The following is a 25932-nucleotide window of genomic DNA, read 5'->3' as shown; positions in this document are numbered from 1 at the left end:
GTCTCCAAAATAATAAGCAAGTCCCTTTTAATATGAGGGTTGACTGCATTTGGTAGCAAAACATGGCAGCTTGCTTTTCCCCAGCATTATGATATGTCTTGGTAATATATGAAATGTATTTATAAGATTCAAACTTTCTTGAGTAATGATGACTTATAGAAGTCATGGGAGCGTTTTCCATCTCCAAAGACGCTTGTGCGAATGAATTTGAGTGTTTAAATGTGAACAAATCGCCCACTGCTGGTACTATCAGAGATGGAGCATGTCATTTTTGTTCTCTCCTCTTCTGTTTGTAGGCATGTAAATTCCACTGTGTAGGCTCTGGTGAGTCATTCACATTCTGACACATCTATTTAAATATTTTTTTTCAGAAAGAATTAGAGAGGTTTGAGGTTCAGGATAGGACAATTTATTTTAACTTAACACTTCTCTTTTTCACATACAGTAAAAAGTATAAACCAGCATTTCCAAGGTAGTTAGTTGTTTTGGTTCATACACTGTCTGTGCCCTACGAGTGCTGTGCATACATATGGTGTTGAGTGGGTGGCTGCAGCAGGTAACAAGGTTCCTCTGCTTTCTGTGGTTTAATGGGTTTTACGTATGTGCATGTGTGTGTATTCCAGGCCTGTGTGCGTAATGTGTAAAAAATAGCTGAGTGAAAAAATGAATTTTCCCCTTGGAATCAATAAAGTATGTCTTCTTAATAATTTATATAAAGATTTTCCTCATCTTTCAATCATTGTGTGGTAGTGTGTAGGGGTGTAAGAAAAAATCTAAGTATCGCGATATTTTATTTTGCAATACTGTATCGATTTTCAAAAAAGCAATATCGATTTTTTTTACGTGCAAAAATACTCATGTAAGACAGTGGTTCACGTTTATGTTGTGTTTAAACCTCCTACCGCTAAATGGCTATGCTGAGACACACCACTAGTGTCTTTGCCTAACAGTGCCTAGCAGTGCCTGACTTTTTGATAGAAGCTAACAATGTAGCTATGGCTGAACTTTGGCCTACTTTAGCATATAAACATTAGCTCACTAAGAACCTGTGAACCACAATCCCAAACTGGCAGTTAGATTTTCTGTGTATTGAATTGTTTACCTAAAGTAAACTTCTTTGACTTTTATGCACATTGTCTTTTTTTTAAATATTAGTTTTTCTAAAATTATACTTTAAAAAATCCCAATATATCGCCTTACGCAGAGTATCGAAATATATTGCAATATAGTGAATCGTGACCCACGTAATATGCCAATACACAGCCCTAGTAGTGTGGCAATCAAGATAATGTAATGTAAGCTAAATAGGGGTCAATCTGATGACTTTTGTGACTGAATTGTTGATATAAGTTTGGAGTGAAAAGCTAATGCAGTATGTAGACTGCAGTATAGACTGGACTAATTGGGATTCTTACAACTGACTAGATCAGAATCAGAATATCTTATTGATCGTCTCAGGGAAAGTGTTCAGAACAACAATCTTTGATATTGGTCCAGTATTAAGTGAGATCGCTGCAGTCGGCAGCGGGGAAACAGGCTACAATGTAAGTTAATAGGGCGATTGTGCAGCTTGTATTTATGTTCAAAAAAAGTTTGTTTTTGCCACTGACAGACTCAGATTAATATTTGTCTGACAACATTGATTTCTAAGGAGGTCGAACTTTCTGTTAAAGAGTAAGATCCTTTTTTGAAACATAAAAACTAGTACTGTCAAACGATTTAAAATATTGAATCGTGATTAATCGCATTAATGTCATAGTTAACTCGCAATTAATCGCACATTTTTATCTATTCTAAATGTCCCTTGATTTCTTTTTGTCCCATTATTTTTTTCTCATTTTAATGCTCTTATCAACATGGAAAAGTGGATCGGCTTGCTTTGTGCAAATGTGCTTCTGTCTGAAGTCATCCATTGTCGCCTGGCTTTGACGAGGGAGCGGAGAATTGGCATCAGCTGTGTGCTTGGCCATCAAGTGGTATTTCAGACTGGACGTGCTGCGATGATAGCTCAGTTCACAACGACAAAACACACAGATCACTTTGGTCTTGTCAATGGAACCATTTGGCAACTTTTTAAGAGTAAACTTTCCATTCAGAATCTTATTTGCATCCATTTCGGCGTCTCGCGCTCGCCATCCACTCAAAACGTAACGTTAGCCTACTACTCTTTGGCTGGCTCGCAAGCCCAAACAAGTGTGTGCGACGTGCCGGTTGTTTAGTTTCCGGTCTAGCTAGATCCGGTGTGGTGTTGTAGTTTTTCTAACGTTACTAGTTGTTGCAACAGCATGTGAAAAAAACGACAAAGTTTGCTATGCCAAAAAAGAACGTTAATCTCACGATAAAAAAATGTGTAATAAAATGTTGTCAGACACTTATAATAATAATCTAAGCCTTTCAGTGGCAAAATAAAGCACTTTTAGTGGACCAAACTGACGGTGAACATTTGCCCCATAGGGTTACAATGCAGCCCGGTCTGTGGCTGCCGGTTACAGCGTTACATGCTAAATACTGGACCAATTACAAAGATTGTTGTTCCCATCAGTCACTTACACACAAAAACATAGGAAAATAGGGTCTAGGTTGAAAATAACGGTAGTTACCCTTTAAGTAAAATTAGGTTAAAAGATTATGTTGCTATACGATATAGAGTATACAATAGTAGAAGAAAACAGTATTGCACCAAGTAATTATTGCACATAATTGTCCAAAAGTATTTACAATGTAGAGATGTGATATGGAAATATGTATTGTGATTCCAGTTTTGACACTCAAGTGTGTAACAATCAGAGGGGGGAGTTGTATAGTTTGATGGCCACAGGCAAGAAGGACCTAATGTGGCGCTCTGTGGTGCATCGTGGGTGTCTGAGTCTGTCACTGAAGGTGCTCCTCAGACTGACCAGTGGACAGAGAGAGAATGGACAACCCCAGCCATCTTAAATAGGAATCAGGAGGAGTGGATTCAGGTGTGCCTGATTCTCTCTCTCTCTCTCTCTCTCTCTCTCTCTCTCTCTCTCTCTCTCTCTCTCTCTCTCTCTCTCTCTCTCTCTCACACACATACACACACACACTGTCCCAGCCAACCTTACTGTGTGCTACTTTCTATAAACATGAGCAGTTGGAGCATGTAGAGGTAGAGAGACGGACATACGAAAAGAGAAATAAGCTCTAAAAATACATCCGTCCTGTCCTCCTTCTCTTGCGATCGTTAACTATTTGTGTCCCGACTTGTTCTAGCCCCTGTTGAGTTTTTTTTTCTTTTTTTTTCTCACTTCTCCTCTGGTATATTAAGCCAGTTTGCACACAGCTCCCTACTACACCGGTGCCTTACACTGCTGCTGCTGCGATATCATTTCAGCTCTCCAGCCGCCTTGCTCCTTCTCCTTTTTTCTTTTTTTCTCTTACATATAAAGTCAAGCTTTCAACACTCTTTCTTACACACACACACACACACACACACACACACACACGCACACACTCAGTTACAGAGCGCTTAAAACCCACTCACTCTGAGACATCCTCGTAGTTCACTTTCTGTAAGTACTCCTGAGGACCCTTCACACGCCCGGGCTTTCTTCGTAGCGGTATATCCATACTCTGAAAGACACACACACACACACACACACACACACACACACACACACCTTATGTGCGCATCTTCTCACACACACACACACAGCTGCATCAACAGAAATAGATATTCACTTAAAACACTGATTTATGTTTCTTTATCACTGCTAAACGCAATTCACCTATTCACAAGCCTCAGCCACACTCACTCACTCACTCACTCACTCACACACACACAACATGCACCAGTCACCCACTTAAACACACACACACACACACGCATCTTCCACTGTTTCCTGCAAACAATGCTGATTCCAAGGCAGAGGATTAAGTTTGCGTTGCGTCTGTGGATGCCCGTTCTGATGCTCAGGATTGTGGTGGCTCACACTCTGGTAATGTATGAAGCTCGCTCGCCAAACTATAATTTTGACATTTTTATAACATAACAAAACAGTGATGCCGAACCTAATTATTTTTCCCCGGAGGAGCGTGGTTTCTGCTGTGACCCTGTTGAGATGGGAGCAGTTGTAAGATACATATTTTCAATGTGTTGTTGTTTTGGTTAGGCTAGATAAATGTTTCTAAGCTGTTGAGATAAATGTATTTGGGCTGTTCGATGCACGTTTCCGGTACTAGTTTGATAAACATCGACTTAGATAGTGGTACCTTGATGACCTTTCTGTTAGATGAGTGTTGCAGAAGTGCTGTCATGCAAAAGACCTGTTGAACCATTAGTCCGGATTTCCACTGGATGCGGAACGTCTGTGGGCCGGCTGCGTGCTCCGCCGTCCGTCAATACCCACCAGGTCCGGATTTGTTGCAGCACGGCTGCGGCCTCGGGACTGACAGCTGTAGTCCCGAGGACCCACAATATCTTGGGAGTTCACGTAAAATAGAACCATAAAACCAACAACAGTTTGTTTCCATCCAGAGGAGTAGAGGGGAAACAACTCTGTGCTGTGTTTTCAAGGTGTAATGCAGGGAAATATGACCTGCCGTGAGCACGGTGTATTTTATTTTGAAAATTAACCGGATTTTTATTTTGTTTCTGTGCTCGACTTCCTGTCCCGCACTATCTTCCGTGTGTCTTCCAAAAATAGAAGCTCTGCGTATCTGCTCCGGAGGGCTGCGGACCGCCGGAGCTGGGACGGAGTAGGGACGCAGACGTTCCGCAGTCAGTGGAAATACACACATTGACTTTAATGGAAACCTATTGACTCCGCCGACGTTCCGGAGCGGATCCGGAGCCGTTACGCATCCAGTGGAAATTGGCGGTTATACTGTCAAGAGGTTTTTCCTAATAATAGATTAGCAGCAGGAGAGTTTTAGTCACCTTCTACACGATGCCAGTGAATTTTGTATTTAAATGACCTTTGTGCTTCAGTCAGGGAATCCATTAGCCTGGTCCTACCAGACTCTGGTACATTTCATTTGTACAGAGAGTCTGACCACTCTCCATTGACAAGTGTTAACTTCCTTGAAGGCGGGTACTCTGTTGAAGTTTAAAACTATTGGATCTGCTCAGAACCACTCTGGATCTGCCATAACCGATCGCTAACGTTTGGTCGTGACATCGGCTTAGCATCGCTAGCGTTCGCCTTAGCCGACTCCTTCACCACTAACAGAGCGAGCTGGAAAAATCTAACTTTTCCCGAACCCCGTGGGGAGGAGAGCCACAACATCATGGCCACCAACAAAACTCAGCAAAGATTGTTCTTGCTCGGGCTTTAACTTCTGGATATTCGGCAGCGTTGCCACAACGGACCGAATGGCTTCGCTCGCATCTTTCTCCACCGCCATTTCGGAACTACAACTCAAACTAGCGTACGACATCAACGTCAGCGTTCTCAGCCACTCCCTCTGTTCACTGATTAGACCGCCAAATATTTGGCTGGAGAAAATCCAAGAATATACCGCAAACCCAGACGTAGTACTGAAGAGAAATGAAAATTGAGCGCAAGTACGTAGGAGGGCGGAGCCAGGCTAGGAATCAGGAAAATTCTATCTGTCCTTCTCTGAACTGTTATTGGTTTTTCTTTTCTTATTAACACATTTTTTCTCTGTAGTCTTGTACCTTTGACTGTCTTACAATTTTGGTTGGTTGTAAGGGTTGTGACCTACGAATTGGACCTTATTCTTTGGCACTACAACTGAAAGTCATTGTCAGATATCATCTTAATGTCAACTCTCAAGACAGTTGGCAGAACGCTGTTGCATCTCACGCTGCGGATCCACTTTTGCGACACGATTGAAGTGGGGTGTGGCGTGACGCCTCCCCTCGTTTGTACGTTGATGGGCGTTCCTCAAGTTTACCGCTATGGCCGGGGTTTTGAGCCAGCAGGTAATGTTGTGTTTTTAAAACATTTGCTCGAAACCAACTTCTTCCCTCTCGAATTTTGAAATTTGGAGGGCGAAGTGATGTGTATAAATATGGATTTCGTTGAGCAGTCATTTAGCCATGAATCGAAAACAGAGAAGGATCATTGTAGCTGCTCTGCTCTACTTCCGGAGGAAGAAGCCACGTCGTCACCACTGGGTTCACCCTATCCTGAGTGAAGTTGCCCGGCGGGAGTGTGGGGAGTTCCACCGCCTTGTGATGGAGCTCCGTTTTCGCTAATCGGAACTAAAGTTTCCTGAGCATTTTTGTAGTAGGGCATCTAGAACAAAGGACCCACAAGAGACTTCCCCCAGTCTCCCCTGTGCTCTACTTCTATTGGATAGTCACGTCACGTTCAACGAATTAATGTGCATAAAGATGGGCATCAACCAGCTTTTTGACGCGCAGCATTTCTTCAAATGCTGCGCCGCCTTCCCGGGATGCTTTGCGGGCGCGTTAAAGTCGCTTGACGTCACCCGTAGGAATAAAGTGGAGCATGGTGTGACAGAAATGTCGCACGGCCAGGTGGATCTGCACGGTCGTTGTATTGAATACCATTTATAGTCGAGGTGTGGCTTTTATGTTTTAAATGCACTCAACTGTTTGGGTTTGCAGTAATTTGAATAGTTGTGTTCATGACTTTGTTCAATAGTCTATATTGTGTTTGTGTGTGTTTGTTTCATAGATCCAGGGCTCCATTCGCCCCCATGCCATCATCATTTTGCCAAACAGCGCCGGAACAGAGGTTCTGGTTTGCTACGAAGACGAGGGCGTCTACATCGACACCTACGGCCGCATCACCAAGGATACGGTGCTGCAGTGGGGGGAGATGCCTGCGTCGGTCGGTAAGCTTCACTCACGCACACATCATTTCAACAACTTACAGCATCATATTCCTAATTTCCTAGTGTCAGACCTAGTGGTTCTAAATCCGCAGTTGTCCTGAGCCCTGAGAACTAACCCTGACCTGGTTTCTGTGGAGACGGATTTGGGACAGGGTGGGCTAAAAATAAGTGTGTGTGCGTGTGCGTGTGTGTGTGTGTGCGCGTGTGATAAACCAGGTCACCGTTTCGACAAAATAAGGCAGACCACACAAAGAAAAAAAAAATTTAAATATTACTTCAAAATAGAATAAAACATGTATATCAGCAGTATCTGTGGTGTAGTGAGTGCATGGGTGTGTAGGTGAGTGTGTGTGGAAAGCAAAACAGAACCGAAAAGACAACCTTAACCCAAAAATAAACCCTGCTGGCTGTGCTCTCTCTCTCTCTCTCTCTCTCTCTCTCTCTCCAGCCTACCTTCAGTCTAACCAGGTGATGGGTTGGGGTGAAAAGGCCATAGAGCTGAGGTCAGCCAACACAGGGAACCTGGAGGGAGTTTTCATGCACAAGAAGGCCCAGAAACTCAAGTTCCTCTGCGAAAGGAATGACAAGGTACACGTTCAAGTCTATTTAGATGTACTTTTAAGTATTCACGAAAATAGCGTAAACCTGTAGCATAATTCCTAAACCTGCGTCTGTCTCCCGTTGCAGGTCTTTTTTGCCTCGGTGCAGTCCGGGGGCAGCAGTCAGATTTACTTCATGACTCTTGGACAGAACTCACTGTTCAACTGGTAACGAGGGGATAACAGGTCCCCTCTGGGATCAACTGGTGGTGTCTGCCTTCATTACTTGGGGTTTGCCTGGTGATGCCTTTTTATTATACTGCCGACTGATGTTCATCTCCGTGGATACTGGATCTTGTCTGGTTGTTTATGTAAACGTGCATGGATCAACAGTTGATTATAACTCCGGCTGCAGCGAAAAACTGCTTGAATGCATCCCTCCATGAATGCTGAAGCCTGAATCATCACTCCTTCGGCTGCAGCGACACAAAGATCTGCACCGGAAATTCTGCAACAAAAAAAAAGAGCTTCAGTTCACTGCCACCTCACCCATCCACGGAAGCGTTATTAAAAGGTACAACTAGCAGTGTCAGCATCTGTAATGTGAAAAGCACACAGAGCCTTTTCTTATGTCTGTACTCCATAGCTAGCCGGAGCCTTTTCCTAGTAAGATTCAGGCTGCAAACCATCACCGCTAACCTGACGCGCCAGATGCCTTTGTCAACACCGAACTGTCTGAGAAGCCGTCGTTGGAAACTGTTCGGAAAAGGGCAGGCACTTTCAAAAAAAATACCTGGCAGGTGATTGGATGAGCCATCTGTCTATCACGTCCGCCATTGTTGTTTTGACTGAACAGTCGCGGCCGTCACACACACCCCTAAACCACGCCCGTAACTGCCCGTAGCTCCTTATCGGACGCTGATTGGTTCGGTAAGCTGGTAGTTCCGACGCAAATGCATTACTTGAGGTCTGACAAGATGGATTTTTTTGGTGATTCCCGCGTGATCTCGTGATGTCGCGAGAATCCAGCTGCCGTGCAAGGTCACCCTACCATCGGCGCACCAGTGTCGCAGGAATCAAGACTCACTTTTTTGTGTCCTGCTTTATCCAAATCTACCTGGGATAAAACCGATGGCTTGATTCAGGTGACTGTGTGGCGACTTCTAATAAACACCTGATCATCGGTGAACATCTGGCCTCAAGATCCCGTCCCTCCTAACCTCTGTCAGCGCCGGCGACCACAGCAGTCCGTTCAGTTTGTTCCACATTCATCTATCTATCTTATCAGTTATTCAGCTAATTTTGTGTATATCAGTTATTCACTCATATTTGCTTCAACAATGCCTGGCATTATTAGTATTAGTATTACTGGATCAACTGCTTTCTTTTGGTCTGAAGTCTTGGATAATTATTCTGCTAGTGCAGACCAGGGGAGAAGGAAAACAGAAATCCGTCATTCATTCCACGGACATCATCTGTCATCATCTGGGCATTTAAAAAGACTGGCTTGGGGCCAGAATGAGGACTAAGTAGGACAAGAACTGTATGTCATTCTACATTTTGTCGCTACTGCTTGCCATTTTTTCTTGATTTTCTTGAATCAATTTCCAGATCCATGAACCGCCCGTGTCTCCAATACCTCAGCAGTGTTTTTATGAAGGCTTTCAGTAGTTTCTTCTTCTTCTTCTTCAGTGCTATAAGCATATATCAAGCACCCAAACAAATTGGTCAATTACTGTGCTGAATCCTCAAGCCTCCTGCACACTGGCTGCGTGGCGTGAGCGTGTCAGCTGCGTGGCGTGTCCGTTTTTTATTTCAGCTCCCATGCTAACAGATTAGAGCTTGTCACACTGCCTGCATGACGCGCGTTTTATTCATGCCTATTTTTCACGCGACACGCAAGCGTGTTGGAAGGCAAAATAGAATACGAAAAGATGTTTACATATCATAATTTTCAAATGTTGCACCAGTCAATACAGAACAAAATATTCTGTAGCCTATTTTGCCGTCAATACTGCCGACGTTGTCTTTGCCGTTATCAAATCAGTATGTATTAATGTTTAACATTTCATTTTATCAATGGGAAACATGCACGCGTACAGACGAGGCTAACAGCAGCAGCACCACGCTCACGCCACGCAGGCAGTGTGCAGGAGGCCTTATTCTGTTGATTTCCATATCGTATTAGTAGACAGTATTATATCATGCACTATCAAATGCTATATGATTGAAAGAAGAGTTTTCTTTTTTTGTTGGCTGAGAGTGACAGTAAGTTAGTATAGCAGCCCACACAGCATAGAGCCAATCAGTTATGTTTAACTGTATCATAGCTGTAAATATATCGTCCATGTGAACCTTTTTAATAAGGCGAAAGAACTGAATTATTGCCATGAAGAGTTAATTAACTTTAGACTATTCATTAGGTCATACTTTATTATCAGCTCTCTGCCTAGCCTGAAATTAGTTTCCATTGAGGCAACAACTATCTCTTGCTGCATTTCACACTTTGCATTAAATGATGTGAGCAGTTTCTTTTGTAACACAGTCTTATTTATATATATACAGTCATGTGAACAAATTAGGACACCCATGCTAAAGTTGACTAAAAAGAGGAATAAAAACATCATCCCCAGCCAAGGGAACTTTATCAGGATGCATAGTATCCTGGATCTATGAAATAACTGGCCTTTAAAAATAAAAATCTGCCTGCCTCTATGGGAATTTAACATAGGGGTGTACTTACTTATGCCCCCTGTATTTTAAGGAAGAACATTTATTTATTTACGATACATTATTCATTCACAAAGAAAGTTGGTGTCCTTAAAGACTGGATTTTCCTCATTTTTTTTTAATTAAGACATTAAGATCAATTTCCAAAAGATGATTTTTTTATTCCTCTTTTTAGTCAACTTTAGCATGGGTGTCCTAATTTTTTCACATGACTGTATATACAATACACAGTCAATACAGTACCTCACCAATCCTCTTCGGTCCCAGTTTTAAGCATTCCGTCCACCACAGGTCTTTACCACGTCATTTTAGTCTTATTATTTCTAGTACCTCAAGAGCCTTGTACTTTTACACAAGTAGAAATGCAAAACAACTCCACTGCAACAGGTTTAGAATATCTTTCTGCATCTTTTTCTTTCTTTTTTTACACCTTAGGATGTATATATTCTTGTAAGATGGACTGTTTTCTAAATATTTTATAATTGACAAGCCATCATTATGTATGTGTACAGAATTATAGGCTTATGAATGTGAAACCCCATCCCAGAACAGAGTTCATACATGTTGTTTCCATGTGAACATGAACACGAGCTACTGACAGTGAACTTGAAGGCTCCTGATCGACGTGTTCAAGATCCAATAATGTATCAGGTGAATTCTGTTTTGTGGTGGATTTTCTACCAACGTGTAGAAGTCAGGCTTTTTGCACAATGGCCACCTTGTACATGTTTTCTGTAATCTATCCTCCTTTTGAAATGATGTTTCAAAGTGGAAACGTTTAAAGCCATTCTGTAGTCAGTATTGAAGATTTAACTGACAGCCATTGGCATTGGATCAGTTTTTCTTACACTACCCAACATGGGATGCACACCTGTTGAGATATATATATATATATATATATATATATATAATTAATTTTTTTTTTTTTTTTTTTTGCCTGGATGAGATGCATTGAGCTCGGCTTGTTGTCTAGTATTTGCTCTGATATTTTTGTCATTTAAACAATGAGCTTCAAAGCAAGAAACCAAAAATGAAGGCTTTGATATATTGGCTTCCTTGAATCTAACTATGTAAGATAATTGCCATGTCACAACTGTCTATTTGATTTGGAAAGATCTATATTTTCCAAACTTAGAGTGGAACGTATATTATTGTATAGCGTACAAAAGATGCCAACTAGACCAACCCATCCGACACAGGCCTGAAAGATCTCCCAGGAGCTAAGTGTCTCGCTAAATCGCAACAAAAAATATATGCAATTAAATGTTGCTAGTGTTCATATATTTAATGGCTTACACGTATGCTTTAGACAGTGCTGCGGTGAAGAAATAATTGTTTTTGACTTTCAAATGTGAATTGTCTATTTCTGATCCATTTTCATTATACCGTTTTCTCCATTAGATTTTGCTCAAACGGCTAGCGTCATCATCCTCTATATTATATTTACTCTTGAATGTTGAATATCAAAATTTGCGCCAAATGTTTTATATTCCGTGATACTTAGTATAGTTTTTATTATGGACTTGATACAGTATAAATATTGCAGCTGGTTCTGTGAGAATATTTTAAACTGGAAAATGAACTTTCTGATAATGACCGTCTCAATGCTAAGTTGTTACCAAATTTCATATTTGTTTGTTTCAGTGTGAAACTGAGACGCCAGACCAGATAGCTAGTTAACAGTGCATGGGAATAGCCTACAGGAGTGTAAACCTATCTTCACAGGCTAACAGACGCATTATTTGCTAGCTAACAGGGGCTAAACCAAGGACCAAGCGAGCTAGCTTGCCATGAAGTTTGTAGTTAGCATTGCTAGCTAACAAATGGCTAAGATAGTAGAGAGGTTTGGCTAGCAGCAACAAAATCTGTCATTTTTTCTCTTTGTACACAGTTGCTTAGCTGTGTACAGTTTTCCACATAAGAAAATAATATGACAACTATATTTCACAAGCTGTAATTCAAATGATATAAAATTGGAAAAAGGATTTTCCTAGACATTAATTGACAACGTATTTTGGACACTGGAAATACATTTATTCCAATGTGCAGTTTTGCAACGATATGAATAAAAAATAAATGAAATGTGATCAAAATAAATTTGGGCCAATACATTCTTAGCACTCAAAATACATGTTGATTGAATGTCACATAAGACCTACTGTAAGTGTTGACATTTTTAGTTTGAAATCTTGACATAAATGCATCCAGATGTCCTGTATATGTGAATGACACATCATATTTAGAATCAGGCACTGTGCTAGCTTGCGATTAGCTGGGGTCAGTTCTGGTCAGCGGTTACATCTTGGCCGGCACAGCACCGGCAGGTTTGGCCGGATCCCTGAGCAAGACCCAGTCATTAGTCCAGACAGGGCAGGAGACCAGACCAAAACTAGTCCTAAACTACCACAGTGGTTCCACCGTTGGTTCAGCTTGTTCAGCTCCACCTTACATTTACACAGACATTGTACAGTAGTTATGTACAATAGCTATGCCTGGATGTGCTGCACTATACAACACCATCACAGATGTCTGCTGATCAACAGTACACATGCTGCAAGTGAGCACAAGCTAAAAAATGAGTCCGTTCTTTAATCTGCCTTTTTATTTAACTCTTTAATTCTCTCATTTCAAAGCAAGGTCAGAGTTTGTGAGAATGTCATCACAGTTTGATTTCATGTCCCTACTTTTTAAAGCAATAATGTAAATGTTTGAGAACCACTGGTTTGTCGTTGTTATTAACTTATACTGTGATCAGATGAGTTATAATTTGGCAAATCTCTAAATGTAGTCTTGTAATGAGTGATACATGGAAATATATATTTTTATCAATTTTAAACAGGTTGCCGTCCTTATACTGTCGAGTTATAGCTCAGCACTAAGGTTACGCTGTTTGGTTTCTGAGGGAAGTTTATTTTCTCTACATTGTTCCATTTAAAAGCCATTACTCTAACGCCAATTTTCCATTCAACGTTACATTTTATCTGCATCGTTCTTCATCCTGCTTTTAAGAAACAACATAGAAATCAGTTCTGCTACCAGCTGTCCAGAGCCAGTGTCACACCTAATGATGTGTTATATATATATGTGGGTTAACCATTTGCCATCTAAAGCTAAAGTTTGGAGACACAATGAGTACATTTTTGTGAGTTAGTAGAAAACAAACTTCTCTGTCTTGCCTGCACTTTGAGTCTAGCTACACTAATGAGAGAGAGAGAGAGAGAGAGAGAGATCCGTGCTCATCCGCCTACACCTTCCACCGGTTCCGATGATGAAAGATTCTGTTTCAGGGCCGCGGGGTGACTTCCAACTCTCCCGCCAACTCTTTTCCTCTCATTTTGACAACCCAACTCTTCTCAACGCTGCCTTTTATTCCCTCTGCGTCTTGTGCTCAACTCTCTCTTCTCTACCCATCTGCTTTTCTCTTGCTCTCTCTGACATCTTCTACCATCATATGGCTCTTTGTCCCCATGTCTTGTTCTCTCTATAGCTTTCCATTGTCTCTCTTTCTCTCATCTCAAGTCTTTCCATTCACAAAAGTCTATTCGGTCCGCTGGGGGGGGCGATTTGCACCAAGGGGGCTTGGACCCCGTTCATACCTGCTTGCTGTTCTAGTTTTTAAACTGTGGCTACAAAACAAACAGCGCAATAAGCACCTGACTTATAAAGTTAGTGAACTGACTGTAATGCCTGTTACACAGCAATACCTATCTGAAGTTCGCTAACATTAGCTACCATTTAGCCACTGGTCACAGCAGACCGAGTAAGGCTGAGAGAGACAAAACCCCTGTGTATATTGAAGGGATCAATGGTGTGTTTTATTGCTTATTAATTAGAGGAAGAACATGTTCCAAAAGTTGCATTGTTTTGCGCTACAGTTCTTTTCCAGCCTGCGTATGAGCAAAAGTCTGCGGATGAGCTGTGCGGTTCTCAACAAAGTTGTGTTAGTGTTGTGGAGGGTGTGCTGTAGATGTGAACAGGTGTTCAGAATGCAGGAATTCAGTCTGCAAGGGAAGGAAGGATAGAGCTAGAGGAGGTAGTTAGTGGATTGAGTCAAGTGTCGGTTAATAGAAGGAAAATGAACGTTGCTTTTTATGTATTTGTAATGTTGTTTTTTTTTGCCGTAGCCTACAGTGATCATTGGTATCAAAAGCTCGATGGAAAATAACTTGTTGAAAGCAATATATTGAACCTGCTAACAGAGCCAGTAATGGGGCCAGCATTTCAACAGAGGGCTCCAAAACTGCACATGTGGATTGAGAATGGTGATGAGGAGGACAAGGAGGAAGAGGATGTGAAGGAGAGAGACGGTGATTATATCCTGTTAAGGCATAGATTTCTAACTTTGTTCCATCCATTGGCCCAATGAGTCTTCCTGATAGCGCTCATTGTAAAGCACCAATAGGCCGTTAGTGATATACACCAGACCGGTATTGTCTGTTGATGACTGATATTTCCCAAAAGTCTGGATTTAGCCAACAGTTTCTTATTACTGTCAGTATTTTGTGGACGTTCTTGATAGTTACCCAACTCTTAGAAAAAGACACTGCTTGCAATATGGAGTTTTTTTTTTATTATAACACACAGGACCGTTGTGTTCTTATAAGTTGTAAATTCTAAAGATATCAAATATATAGATATATATATATTTAAGAATATATATTCCCCTTTGACCATATACTTTCTTTTCCATTATAAAATTGATACTCTGTTTTGTTTATGTTTTGCACTGGACCTATGTTTGATGCATCATATACTGTAGCCCTCCTGCTTTGAGATGAACACACACTAACTTGTGTTTCCATGTAAAAAGGCAAAAGACAGTGAGACAATAAAAATATGTTAAGTGGTGTTTTGTTGTTGTTGTTGTTGTTTGCTTTAAAGGTTGAACTGAAACTTTTTTTTTTTTTTTTTTTTTAATCTACCCACAGCTTTATTTCAACACTTTTAATCCATGAACTTCTGAAACCCTGATGCACTGTTCTGTCTGCTGAACACACTGCATCTGTCATTGTGACAAAAGAGTGTCCTTGTTGGTTCAACACTAGTCTATATCGACAACGTTTCATCTCCGGGATTGTTCAGGTGCTACCAGAAATTCCGCCGGATGTCCCTCATTTTCGTCTGGATGTCCGTCACCTTCCTCTTTCTTTGTGTTGGCATTCTAAACTCTGTTGGATTTATGAGGACTATGGTTAACTCAGGGTGGCCGCGGGTCCTTAAAAAGTCTTAAATCACTTTTCCTAAAAATAAGGCCTTAAAAAGTATTAAATTGTCTTAAATTCAGATTGGATGGGTCTTAAATATTTTTGTGTCATGTCACTGCGAAAATGCAGCCAATCTGTTCTGGTTCGGCCGGTAGGCTATGCGCTGCGTTGTCGCCAAGACCCGCCCTTCAATAGCATTTATTGGCCAGGCGTCCATGCTTACGCAAGGTAACGTAACCCCATTTGTTCAGGTCCTATCCCCTGACCAATCGGCTATCCTAACCTTAACCACTTGAGGTCAAATGCCTAACCCCAGCCAGTCGAGATGCTTCGCAGGGCGGGTCTTGGTGTGGCCATAGTGGGATTCATAATTTCGCATACAGGTAATACAGCCGTGATTGATAGCCACTCAACTTAGAAACATGGGGAAATGCAAGTTCAATTACAAATGCCTTGAAAAGAACGAGTATTCGTCGTTAAGGTCGGTGACTGGAAATGCTTATGAAGCGAACTGCGTTATGTGCATAGACAGTATATAATGGACCAACAGATCCCGTGTCTCTGGACGGAGACCAGTGAAGGATATTAGAAGCACTTTTCCGGTGAGCGCCGAGCGTTACTGCGCAGCCTCCAACTGAGAGAGACGACGTAAATGTGCCGTGAGCAACCTGTCTGAAAGTTGTAGGTCTTCTGGTAGCTGTGCCAAGAGAAATCTCAATCTTACAGAGACGGAGAGCGTAGGTATATGTAAGGAGATACCATAGGCACAGGCTAATTATTGATCACTAAAATGCTAGTTAACAGTAATTAAACTTAAACAGCTAATGTAAGTCCAAACTGCCTGCGAGCTTCTCCTGTACTATACGGTAATTCCTCTACTATGCGACAGTAAGTCGCGTGGTTATGACACAATCATTAGCCTATTTTTACAAAAACATCTGCTACGGAGCCATAACGTGAGGTACAAGGTAATGGAGCCTTTTATACATTGTCGTGTTTCTTTAGAAATAAACAATGGACAAATAGAGTCTTTAAACGCTTCATATGTAAAGTTATTCGCTGTCAAAGTGACGCCAAAATGAATGGCAGTCAATGGGATGCTAACGGGAGGTGATGGCTTGTTAGCATCAAAATGGCGCCATAGGAGGTTCGCGGTCCGAGGAGAAGCTTACCCCCTTCAGGTTATGTGTCAGAAGAATTTCAAACTTGGGACAGTGGGGATCAGAGCGGTGGAATCGCACGCGCAGAGAAAAAAACAGAGACTACGTAAAACACGCCAGTAGCCTGCAATTTCTAGTTTGTTCCTGCTCCACCATTTCCACCGCTAGCAACAATGTCAACGCTACAACGCTGGATGTTACAATAGGAAATCCACAGCCAACAATGCCATCTGACCTCCGAGCAATTTGTGGCTCTGCGCTAACACTCCGAGCAGAGGTAATTTGGGTGCTGAGGATGGTGACAAGCCACAATTCATACAGGTCTAATGACGGGATTGAAGAAGTGTTCAAAGCAATGTTTCCAGATTCGGGGCTTGTACAGTCATTTACCTGTGGAAAAGACCAGATATGTGGCTAAATTTGGAAAGAGTTCATCACCAAAGTCCAAAAATGCGGTGCGTTTGTAATTACTTATTAATCGGTCACATAGAGACATGAGAACACACACACACACATATATATATATATATATATATATATATACACACACACACACACACACACACACTTATTCTCACACACCTCTGCAAAACATTCTTACACACTCTGCTGTCTGCATTTTAAAAGCAGCTGGAATTTTCATTTATTTATTTGTTATTTTTTTTTTTTTTGTTGTTCAAAAGGAACAATATTTTTTCTATTTACTTGATTTTATAAGCATTTGTTCATGGGACCTAAATGTTCTAAAAATATTGTAATAATAAATATAATTTAGGATAGCAGTGACATTTTTTTGTTATCCTTTCGCATTACACACATAGTCAATTATTATTTTACCATACTGTTCATTTTGAACAGACATCAGTGTGTTTAACTGGAAAGATTACTGTATATTTCCACTTTTGATTTGTATTTCCATCTTAAGTTTGGTCTTAAATTTCATTTAGAAGTGGTATTAAAAGGTCTTAAAAAGTCTTAAATTTAACTTGTTTATACCTGTAGACACCCTGTAACTGCTCCTCAGATCTCTGCAGGGTAAATCTAGACAGCTAGCTAGACTATCTGTCCAATCTGAGTTTGCTGTTGCACGACTTAACCCTTGTGTTGTCTTCCCATCAACCATGAATATGTTGTACTTTTTGGCGCTTTAAAAAAAAACTAAAAAAAAACATTTTTGTCACTTTAATGCACCACTAACACCATCTTGTTACCACAAGTTTTACACTTGGAATTAATTGTCAATAAACCTCATTTAATATGAAATTATACCAAATGTTTGAGTTAAAGTAGAAATTGTGAATTATTTTGACTAATAGATCAGAGGATGTTGATGGATTTTCACAATGTTTGGTCAGTATACTGTTTTGAAATTATTTAAAAAAATTAAAAAAAAAACTTTAAAATTGAATAAAACGCCGTCATTTTACTTGCAAGGAGAGCATTGTATAGAACCATTCATGTTTTTGGGGCAATTTGGTTGAAAGAAACCCATGTTTCTTTAAAAACTGGTCCAATTTGACCCACAGACAACAGGAGGATTAAACAACCTTTGAACGTACACACGTTCCACCAAAACAAGTTCCTTCCCGAGGCTATTTCGCAGAGTCACCGTTGCTCCATCTGTTGCTTAGCCCCGGCCATGACGAATGTGATTGGTTTAAAGAAATACCAATAAACCAGAGCACGTTATTCTCCAATCCCGGAATGCTGTGTGGACTAACCAGACTACAGTGCTGTGGAGGAGGGTCTGGCAATGCGAGCATTTGTTATTTTGATTTCCTTATGACGACACAATCTACTGATGCTTTTGTCTTTTTTTAGTCTAATGATCTATTCAAAGCCGCCTGTTATCATTCTAGCAGTACAAGTAATTAAGACATAACATTACATTCTGTAATCCTCTTAGTTTTAATAATTAGGATTGTTATGGATGATCAGACTTTCTACCCAATAAGTCATTGGGCACTCAACACTTTTAAACGTGTGCCTGAATGGTGAGCAGCACGAGCGGCAATCAAGAGAGATATGTTTGATTTAAAACGCTATTGAATGTAGATTTGTGGGTCTTTGATCAACATAAAAGGAATAATTTATTTGGACATATTTGTCCTTTAAAGCAGGCCTACTGTATGTCCCTTTCACTGAACAGCAGTACCTGTGGTGGCCACAAGTGGCTGTTATGATGTAGACAAGAATTATAAAGTCATTGAACTGGCAAGGCAATGCCAGCTATACACTAATAGTTATGTGAAGTTTGCATTAGCTAATGTCAGGCAGACCAAATGACCTTTGCCCAGCACACAGCACTGAACTTTCAGAATAAGAGTCAGTAACAGGAGCTTTCTCTTGGGTCTCTGGAGTTAGCTTTGGAGTAGTACACTTTCAAAATAAAAGCCGTCAGATGGTAACAGAAGCTTATGGCAGGCTTTTGAAGCGCTGAAAATGTAAAAAGAAATCCCATTGAGTTTCTTTCCTTCCTTTTTTTTCTCCGTCTTATTTTGCTCACTTCCTTTTCCTCCATTCTTTCATACATTCTTCCTCTTCTCTCTGTTTTTCCTTGTTTAATTTCTTTCTTTTCTTTTTTTTTTCCTTTTACTGTACTTTTACAGCTTTCCATGCACTTTCCTATTGCGACTGGTCAGCAACTTCTCTCCAGGAAATGCATTATCTAGTTATGTCTGCTGTTTGTCACGTGTTCGGGAGGCATGCACATAGACTGTAAAAGGGCATACATAAATTGTGAGGACGTAGCACTAAATAAAATGGTGGCTAATCCCTTAATACTACTGAATCTACTACTGAATTTGCTGTCAACCCTAACAACCTTCCACTTCACCCTCGTGATTCCGTTTGTGTGGTTATCTGTGTTTAGGATTGAGTTATAAAGAGTCTCTTTTAGTCTCTCTCTCTCTCTCTCTCTCTCTCTCTCTCTCTCTCTCTCTCTCTCTCTCTCTCCCTCCCTCTCTTCCTCTCGCTCTCATTTGCAGAGGTCTCATCTCATGTATCCTGTAAAGACTCACTGGCACCAGTCGCAGGTTTCCTGGCTCCTGTCTCACACCCTCCGATGAAGTAATGTCATCGAGCCTCCGGCCGCATTACACATCAGCCACATTTTCATCTTTTGAAATCGTCAACACATCATCTCTCTTTGTCTGTTACACTTACCTGTGGTTGGTTTGGATTGATGTTAGCTGCTAACATTAGCAACAAAACAGAGACAGGTGAAGCCAGGTCTGTAGTACTTTAGTCCACACTCAAGACGTTTTTCTCTTGTCTCGGACTTGTCTTGGACTCGTTGGTATTTGGACTCAGACTTGTCTCGGAGTCGGCCATTGGACTCGCCAAATATTCTAGTTGGTCTTGACCGAGTCCAGCACCATATGATTTTTTTTTTTCTAAAGTAACTTCCTCTTTCAAAACAAAACCAATGATGAAGCAAGCTTGTTCAGAAAACAGGTATTAGTATTATATTACTATTATTATATATTATTCAAAATCCATCTAGAACAGGCATTAACATTGGTCCCCTGATATATGCCTGGCTGCATCATATACTCAATCATCGGGCATCAATCATTTTCATTTTGGCCACTGACACAATGTCAGCGAGCACTTTGTACTATGGATTCTTTACGACAAGTATTCAGTTCAAGAATGGGAACATATATCTTTGTTATTTGTTACATTTTCCATCGGCAGTTCACAATGTTCTTGTTGAACCAGAATAAAATCACTCAATATCTAAAATGTGAAGTTGCACTTCGGCTTCATACGACTTTAGTGAAATTGTTATTCTTAAAGTAGTCTATATCCACAATGTCCCACTTCTGGGATTGCTCAGGTGCCGCCAGAAATTCCGCTGGATGTCCCTCATTTTGGCCGGATATCCGTCCCCTTCCTCTTTCTTTGTGTTGGCGTTCTAAACACCGGTGGATTTCTGAGGACTATGGTTAACTGCTCCTCAGATCTTTGCAGGGTAAATCCAGACAGCTAGCTAGACTGTCTGTCCAATCTGAGTTTTCTGTTGCACGACTTAAACTACTTTTGAATGTCCACATGTTCCACCAAAACAAGTTCCTTCCGAGGCTATTTTGCAGTGGCGCCGTGGCTCTGTCTGGCGCTTAACACCGCCCAAGACGATTGTGATTGGTTTAAAGAAATGCCAATAAACCACTTTATTCTCCCATCCCTGTGTGGACTCACCAGACCGTCCTCCGCAGCGCTGTGGAGGAAGGTCTGGCAATGCAAGACTACACTTAAAGTAAATAATATGGCCTTATTTGATCCTCCAGTGTTGTACTCTGCACTTTTTTTTTCATTACAAATAATAACAAAGCAAAATAATCATCTTAAAATAGAAGATATACTGCCTCTCGCATCACATAAATTATGAACAGGTAAGTAAGTGGTCTTGAAGAGGATTCTTTTTTTTCTGTCTTGTTCTTGACTCGGTCTCCACTAATCCTGGTCTTGGTCTCGACAAAGGTGGACTTGACTACAGCCCTGGGACGAGCCGCAGCTTGTTAACAGGCAAACCAGGCAACTGATTGGGGCCCCAGGCCGTTAGGGGGCCCCCGAGGGCTGACAAACTTTACTCCACGGCAATGTCTCAAAATGTGGCAACCACAAACAAATGACTTTTTGCAATGACATCTGAAGGGGCCCCACGTCATTTCCGTCGAATTTTTTTTTTCAATTAAAAGTCAAAGGAAAATGAAGAGGAGTTATCCTTCTGGGAGTGGGAGATTTGAGCTTCACTCCTGTTGCCTTTCACTTGGAGCTCTGCCCTGCCATGAGTTTGTCACTGTTGACGAACACTACACTCCGCTCTAAATTCGCCCCTTTAGTACCTCTCCAACTGAACCCCTCCTGCCCTCCTCTCACACCCCCGTCACTAGCCTCAGATTCCCTCCTAACCCTTTTCCTCTACCACAGCCCCCCCTCAACACACACACACACACACATGCCCCTGTCAGTGTGTTTGTGTGTAAATGTGTGTGTCAGCTCGCCCAGAGTAGGGAGCGTCCGGCGACCAAGCCATGACTGGGAGCCACACAGTCACATAGCAGTTTAGCTACTGGATCATTCACACTTCCTGTTGGATCAATACATCTGTTGGTGTTGTTGTGGGGTTTTTGTTAAACCTGCTGGGGAAAGGCCAGACAGGTAAGGAGGGGAACATTTTGGTTTAAGTTTTCTACAGTTGGGATTAAGTTGTGTGTTGAAGGTGCAGCTGGGCCTGTTTCGCATGTGCATGGCTGGAGCAACATTAGAATTGCAACAGAAAAACAACAACACAGACATCCTTTCACCTGTCTGATCCAACTTACACACCAGATAGTTTTGCTTTGGTTGCACATGTCTGGACCAAAGTACAATCTACAAATCCTGACGAGGGGGGAAATTCACGAAAAGAAAGTTCTGTGTCATGGTTCATACATAGCTCTCTCTCTCTCGTGATAGATCACGCCCTGGTAATCAGATAATCAAATGTTGTAATTCACTTGGTCAAGGGCCATAAGGTTCCTGATACTGCATGTTATTGATACTGGACACTGGATTGATTGGAATTTGCACTCAGAAAGAAGAGGACAGCTGGGATGATCTGTCTGGAGCTAAATTTATATGCTCTGTCATGTATCCATCTATCCACCTATTTCTCTATCTATCTATCTATTAGGGATGTAACGATGCTTCGTGAATCGGTTTAAAATCAATATAAATGTGTAAAGATTACAACCGGTTGAGATAAAAAAAAATTAATCGCAATGCAATTTTGAAACTACTAATTTACTTTTGATTTCACTTGTTTGACTTCATACGCCACTATGTCTCCTTAGTTTATTAATTTAAGCAGATTTTTTTTTCTATTTAGTTATTTTGATGGGGGATTTCTTTTAAACGTCTACTTATTCATTTTTGATTTAATTGTTGCTATTTAAGAGAAAATACAATTTCAGTTGCACTTTTGATGAGAGGACACATCTGTTGTGTTGCACAGTTTATAGAAATAAAGGAATTATTTTAGTAGTAATTCTAAGTAAGTAGTAGTTCTCTGTCTGCAGCCAAATGCTTGCTTGTGGGAAATTGTTGGGTCTCTGTAAATTATAGAGTGTGGTCTAGACCTACTCTATCTGTAAAGTGTCCTGAGATAACTCTTGTTATGATTTGATACTATAAATAAAGTAGAATTGAATTGCAGCTTGTTCTGTTAATAAAATCGTGAGAAAATCATATTGTGAACTTAAAATTGTGAATCATGTCAAATCATGAGTTAAGTGTATCGTTACATCCCTACCATCTATTTCTCTATTTCTCTATCTATCTATCTATCTATCTATCTATCTATCTATCTATCCACGTCTCTATCTATCTATCTATCTATCTATCTATCTATCTATCCACGTATCTATCTATCTATCTATCTATCTATCTACGTCTCTATCTATCTATCTATCTATCTACGTCTCTATCTATCTATCTATCCACGTATCTATCTATCTATCTATCTATCTATCTATCTATCTATCTATCTATCTATCTATCTATCTACGTCTCTATCTATCTATCTATCTATCTATCTATCTATCTATCCACGTATCTATCTATCTATCTATCTATCTATCTATCTATCTACGTCTCTATCTATCTATCTATCTATCTACGTCTCTATCTATCTATCTATCCACGTATCTATCTATCTATCTATCTATCTATCTACGTCTCTATCTATCTATCTATCTATCTATCTACGTCTATCTATCTATCTATCTATCTATCTATCTATCTATCTATCTATCTATCTACGTCTCTATCTATCTATCTATCTGTCTGTCTATCTATCTATCTATCTATCTATTTATCTATCTATCTATCTAAATGTACCAATCTATATCTATGTATCTATATGTGTTTCTCTTTCTGTGAATCTGTTACATCCGTTTGGAGTTAAAAGGGTAGAAGTGAATATTATATAGCCAGCAGGGTGAGGCAACACAAGGCATACCAGCCAAAGCTGAGTGGGTGGCAGAGTGTGTGTGTGTGTGTGTGTGTGTGTGTGTGTGTGTGTGTGTGTGTTGGGGGGGGGGGTTTCACAGTGAAAGCATGGCATGCCTGTATGTGTTCAGCCGCTGAGCCGTGGTTGGCTAACAGAGAGATCAGGTGATCCAGTCCGGGCTAAATCGGTCCCGCTGGCTAGCAGACAAGTTGAGGAGTTGGGAGAATTGGAGAGATGGAGGTGGAGGGTTAACGGCTTTTTCAGACTGATGCAACTGAGAAAATTCAAAATAGGTTTGCAGCAGGTAGAGGAATTTCTCTCCACCAGTAGTCTCGTTACATCCCAGTGTACCTTTGAAATCACATTTCCTTATATAATAAGACAGAAATCTGAATCCCAAAGTGAGGCCTGTGCAGTGAGGCTGTCACCTCATTAACTGAGATAACATTATTTACACACATATAAGTTCTGTGTCAATCAGGACAGAAAATCTATCCAAAAATGATCACCAAAAAGTTACCAACTGGATCTGATGTTTTCTTGTTTGCCTCTTTTTAGCCAATCTTGCTCAATCTTTTAAGATTGAACATTAGTCTGGGGAGTCTGCTCTGTATTTTCTACTGCACAAGAGGCGTGATCAAAGGGCATAGTTCAAATGACTCTGTACGCAATTGGATAGTCCTTCAACCAATCAGACCAACGATCCGGGTGACGTACTTTTGCAGAGTGACGCGAAAACTCGGCCCCGCCAACCGCTGATCAATTGTAGCATTGATCAGCGGTTTTGCAGAAGCAGCAATGGCATCGAGCGATTTTTGCAGGTCGTGCAAAACAAACGTGAAAGTGAGTGGTATTTACACCCACTCGAGCCATTTGTTTGCTAAACTAAAGAAGCCATTGAGCATCGTCATCGTGTTAAACCCGCCAATAGCGCGCCAGGTGGATAAGCCGGTTTGTGATTGGTCCCCGCAGATTTGTAAAGGAAGCAGGATAGATAAATGTACAGGTTTCCATCCTGAGCTGCAGGGCGAAATCAAATTGCCGGCAGATCGGGCTGGGTTTACCCAGTCTACAATCTAGTGGCATGGCTCAAGGGATGGTCGGTTCATCACTTTGGTCCAGACTAAAATATCTCAACAACTATTGGATGGCTTGCATTTAAATTGCGTACAGACATTCATGTTAGCCAGAGGTTGAATTTCTTAAGACTTTGGTGATCCCCTGACTTTTCATCTAAAGTCACCAAAAGGTTGGCATTTTTCATTTTTTAGTGACATACTGTATCTACAACAGTTGGTTGTATTTCCGTGTATTCTGGTACACATATCCTTTGTATCAGGAGGATCAATCTTAATGACTGGTGACTTCCTGACCTTTTCATGTAGACATTCATTGTTCCCTTTGCCTTTCACTTTATTCCAATTTAGTGCAACCCAGATATTCCTTTAGTCAGTGCACAGCAGGTCAGCTGAACCTGCAAAAATGTCAAATTTGTCTACAGCAAAGCATACAATTAGACTTATATGGAGGATAAGGAGTATCCCATTAAGAGATGTAGAATTCATGAACATTTCAGTTTTTAAACAGAGCTTGTATTTTATTTTTCCTATAACTAGTACTCAATTACATAACTATATTCAGGAAACTAAAAGGATGTGATGTTATTATGTATTAAAGTGATTAATATAAAGAGTTACCATGATTTGCATAATGCTGCTGTCCAACATGACATCATGACTTCGCGTAAACATGCACGCCCACTTTCTTAAGCCAAGTGGTGTGTTATCTGTACGTATTTTGAGCTATCCGCGTGTGTGTCTACGCTGTATACAGCGGACTTAAACATACACGCCACTTGGGGTGTTATCGCCACTTAGCGTGTTATCGCGAGAAGAAAGCTACGGTTGGGTTTAGGAAAAGAACAACCGGTTGGGTTTAGGAAACGTGACACGCGGGTAGGGTTACGGCATTGATAAACACGCTAAAAAGCAAGTATGCGTCTTGATAACACGCCAATAATGGCATACGAATTGCCGTGTCATACATACGCCATTTCATGAGATCAGTCTGTTTTATTATCTGAGCTTTATTGCAAATAAAGAACCGAGTAAAACAAAAAAAGAAACACCAACATATGTACCATAAAACACTAGTTTTATTATTGCAACTAAGTAAAGCAACAGTTTGTGCTGACCAAAATCCAGAATGTGATCCATTTTTAGTAAAGTTGATATTTTATTTCCCACTGTTAGAAAAATTATGCTTAGAACGGTTTTGCTTCAGTTTCTTTGTTAAACCATTTGCATCCAAACTGCTGTTTTAGTATTTCTGTTTTAGTATTTCTGTCTTTCATGTGTTAATCATGAAAGCTGAGTGACCTTGCAAAGAGCACAGGATGTATCCCTGTGGGCAGAACGCATAACGTGGAGGAGATGCCGGGCCTGATTGCATGAACCGAATAACTAACTTGACTCCCAACTCCTTTAAAAAGACACTGTTGTGAACAATCTTCA

General features: G+C 40.8%; 2 protein-coding genes across 7 annotated transcripts in view; both read left to right on the top strand.

The window, feature by feature from the left end:
- si:zfos-2326c3.2 (mitogen-activated protein kinase kinase kinase kinase 4) overlaps positions 1–7842 on the top strand; it is a 101241-nt gene extending 93399 nt beyond the window's left edge. For all 3 annotated transcript variants that reach the window (XM_031280098.2, XM_031280099.2, XM_031280097.2), the window contains 3 exons: positions 6630–6789; positions 7238–7377; positions 7477–7842. In XM_031280098.2, coding sequence (XP_031135958.1) covers positions 6630–6789; positions 7238–7377; positions 7477–7560 — 384 coding nt within the window. In that variant the 3' untranslated portion in view covers positions 7561–7842. The remainder of the gene's footprint in view (positions 1–6629; positions 6790–7237; positions 7378–7476) is intronic.
- A 13566-nt stretch (positions 7843–21408) lies between these two features.
- myot (myotilin) overlaps positions 21409–25932 on the top strand; it is a 51228-nt gene continuing 46704 nt past the window's right edge. For 2 of the 4 annotated variants that reach the window (XM_031280103.2, XM_036005832.1), the window contains exon 1: positions 21409–21588. The gene's annotated coding sequence lies outside the window, so the exon portion shown is untranslated. The remainder of the gene's footprint in view (positions 21589–25932) is intronic. The other 2 variants (XM_031280105.2, XM_036005833.1) reach the window with 1 other exon arrangement.

The sequence above is a fragment of the Sander lucioperca genome, chromosome 1 (assembly GCF_008315115.2).
Source record: "Sander lucioperca isolate FBNREF2018 chromosome 1, SLUC_FBN_1.2, whole genome shotgun sequence".
Taxonomy (NCBI): domain Eukaryota; kingdom Metazoa; phylum Chordata; class Actinopteri; order Perciformes; family Percidae; genus Sander; species Sander lucioperca.
Note: the sequence above shows the minus strand (reverse complement) of the source record. Positions and strands in the feature narration are given on the sequence as shown.